Source organism: Cryptomeria japonica, unplaced genomic scaffold (genome assembly GCF_030272615.1).
Source record: "Cryptomeria japonica unplaced genomic scaffold, Sugi_1.0 HiC_scaffold_396, whole genome shotgun sequence".
NCBI classification, from domain to species: Eukaryota; Viridiplantae; Streptophyta; class Pinopsida; order Cupressales; family Cupressaceae; genus Cryptomeria; species Cryptomeria japonica.
Genome location: NW_026729217.1, coordinates 134,899 through 138,461, shown reverse-complemented (window position 1 = coordinate 138,461; position 3,563 = coordinate 134,899). Strand labels below are relative to the sequence as shown.

At 38.1% G+C, this 3,563-nt stretch overlaps 1 protein-coding gene across 1 annotated transcript; it reads right to left on the bottom strand.

The window, feature by feature from the left end:
• Positions 1–1,921: 1,921 nt before the first annotated feature.
• On the bottom strand, positions 1,922–3,247 carry LOC131871347 (aspartic proteinase nepenthesin-1-like). The gene has a single exon (XM_059215965.1). It carries the CDS (start codon positions 3,245–3,247, stop codon positions 1,922–1,924), a length of 1,326 nt encoding a protein of 441 aa, XP_059071948.1.
• Positions 3,248–3,563: the final 316 nt, after the last annotated feature.

Here is a 3,563-nt window from a genome sequence, read left to right as displayed (position 1 = left end):
ACCAAAATAAAATAAAAAAAGAAAAGAGGAGGCTCTGTTTAAACTGGTTCAATCTAAAACTTCCTAATATTATCCTCGTGTGACATACATTGTCGAGCATTGAGAAACATAGAATTTTTTATATCGCTTGTAGCTCTAAATGCATCTCACCTTAGGTGGTTGATAGGGTCGAGGGAGATGGAAAAATCCTTAACAAAGGTTGCACATTATCTAGTTAGCACAATAGTTTTACAAGATAATAAATAAATAATAAGAATGAAATTAGAACAAGAATTTAATCAAATGTAAATGCACTCCACTCTTCACCTTCATCGCCCAATTGGATAAACTAAGAAAATATAAGCTAAGATGTTAGTTTAGATGTTGTCCAATGCCCTTAGAAACTATATGAATAGCATATTGGGCCGCCATCCCTCCTCTTACCCTCCTTGCATTGTCAAGGTGAAATAAGTATGAGGTTGATTTAATAATTATTTTAAATTTATATGTTTTATTTATTATTCATTGTGTGTTTCTTACTTGTTAATGCTTTATCAATTGTAAACTATGTAATACTACGAATACTTTTTCCTTGGAATATATAATTAGTTCTCTCTCCCTCTATATTAAGGATATTTTTTAAGAAATTATTGTTTATTTAAATAAATATAATAATATCTATTTAAGAATTATCTCAACCAATATTTTATTCATCTGAGAAGTTTTTTGGCTATCTAAAAATCTAATAAGTGTCAACTCTCTCAAATAATTGATTTTAGTATCCTTTGTGTTCATTGGACTATAATAATACGTAAGTAGACACTGCAACATAGATCATGTGAAATTGAAATTAACATGTTAGGATTTACAAGGTGAAAGAGTGAAGATACTATGATTTTTTGTAGGCAATCAAAACTTTTCTCAATAATTGTGTTATTATGTTGTAGTCCACTAATATTTTAATTTTTTAGGTCACGAAAAAAAGTTCCAAAACCTAATGCAATCCTATTAAAATGTTGAAAACAAGTAATCATGTCACATTATCAATGGCTGAAAATTGATGTGTGGTCTAACATCCATACTCTGAAGCACAAATACATTACATAATTTAATTTTATTATCTAAGGTGCGTTGTAGTGTAGTAGCAACCTTTCAAATGAGAGGCCCCGATTCACCATCAATAAGTTTTCTATATAAGATTTGTGTAAGATGTCATCGAATGCACTATAAAGCGCTGATAGGTAATCGTGAATCGTGATATAGGCATAGCCTTAAATATTAGCACTTTTAAATAAATTGCAAAGGCTCCAAAATGATATTCTTAATTCTCGAGAACTCGTCTTCTCTAGTAGAAAATTATACAATAGTAATTGTGAGAAAATTAGAGAGACCTTCTTAGCAACAACCTTACCTTATATATAGGCTACATTAAATTGTGTTTGATCTTAGTAATGTGAAATGCGGACATGATTGAAAATAAGTATTATTTGAATGTATAAATCACAGACACGGATCTTAAAGTTAAATACCATTAAAAATATTCATAGGCATACAATAATTTATTTTACACTTAAGACTTGAAGAAAAGATAAGACCATTACAAATGCTTTATAATTATATAAATTCTCTTGTCGTTGTTTTAACTCGCAATTTATATTTTGATAATCAATTATCGCACCTTCATTTCCATGCCAAAATAACACACATAGTGTAGCATATCATAAGGAACCATAAATGAAGGTCCCCGAGAACAACAGGGGCCAAACAATTTTACTGAAAATAAGCAGCTACGAAGATGAAAATTTACATGATTCGCATATCGGACAGTGCAATAGGCAGACGCAGGAGACGAGATCACATATTGCATTCGAAGGACAGAGGAAGAGGAAATGAGAGAGACAGAAAAAGAGAAGAAGAAGAATTAGAAGAGGGAGATGATGATTTAAAGAGAATCACACTTAGTGGGCTTGAAAGAGAGCGTGTTCTGAGCATTGTTGTAAAGGATATGGAAGTTTTGCTGCTGTATGTTTCCGAAGATGGAAGGATTCCCCGATGGTTCACCCAACATTGCCAGGCACAAGAGATTTTCAGATGCCTGAATGAAAAAGTTGTCTGCCGGAAGCTCGTAATCCACGCCGCCTTTGAAGTTGAAGACGAGGGTTGGCAAGGTGAGGTGAGCGGATGATGTGTGGTAACAAAGATCCAAACCTGTAGAAGAGCCGTCTACAGGAGTGAGATCAATGGCGGACTGAATTGCTTCCTTAAGAGGAGAGTAGGCAGCCTGGTCCAGGATGGTAACAGTGGTTCCGGAGTCGATGATCATACCTCCGCTGCCGTCCGATTGCAGATCGAAAGTTCCAGGAGGAATATCTAGTGCCTTACCATTGAGGGTGATTCCTGTAATAGGAATGTACCAGAAAGTGGGAATGATACTGCTCTTGATGAGTGGGAGAGTCTTGGCTCCTCCGCTCAAGGAAGCACCCTCGCCGAAAAAGAGGGGGCTGGTTTGTGAAGAAGAGTCGGTGATGGGCAAAAGACAGTAAGAGAACATGTTCTCTGCTTTGGAACCCAGCTGTGAGATAAGGGAGAGACCACCTCTTCCCAGTCCCACAAGGCCACCACCCTGAGAGAATCCTTGTCCTTCGTTGTCATGCCCGCATCCAAATGCAATGCCTTTAACCTTGCTGCTCCCAATTGACAATGTCTCGTAAGCCAGGTCGCCGCTGGTGAAGGAACCATCGCCATACTGATACATAAAGGTACAATCTGGATTGCATCCGGTTTGCGTACTCCCCAAGGCGTCACAAAGAGAATCACCGCAGGGAATTGTGGAAAATGTGGGGGACTTGGAGGGGTCGAAGATTGGCGTAGGCTGAGAGAAGCAGTCCTTGCAAGGCTTGCACTGAGTCCAAATCAGATCGCTCCCCGTGTCCACAATCGCTTCGAAGCTCACAGAGGGCGTTCCCAGTGCAACGCTCATCAGAAATTCTCCATCCCCTACTTCAACGGGCGTTTCAGCGTCTAATTGCCCTCTTATCAATGCCTCTATCTTCTTCATTCGCTTCTTACTTCGATCCACAGCCAAACCCAATCTCTCAGAAAAACCCAACTCTCTCTCTGATCTGCGCGTCATATTCACCCTTATTTTTACATTTTCATCGCTGCTAGACTTCGGCCAACCACTAAACAGTCTGTCCGAAGAACATGATATCGTTGGAATAGTAAAGCATATCAAGACCACAAAACCCAACAGCTTTGAACGCTCCATTTCTCTTTTTCTTTTCTAAACCTCGAAACCTTTTTCTGCTCTCATCTACTCCACTCCATGCAATATATATACACAGAGAGAGTGAGAAGGAGCCTTAAATCAAAATCAACAGATTCCCCGACGTGTCCACATAACAATATCGATCCTCTTAGAAGGATAGACGAATTTATTTAATTTCCCCTTCTCTATCTCTGCCCGCCTGGAATTGTTCTAGAAGTAGAATAGACTGCTGCAATTCGAAGTGAATCGTATTTTTTTCTGTCCATACCTTCACTAAGTATTTCCGTACACTTAACTCGTAATCCAGTTCCCTCTT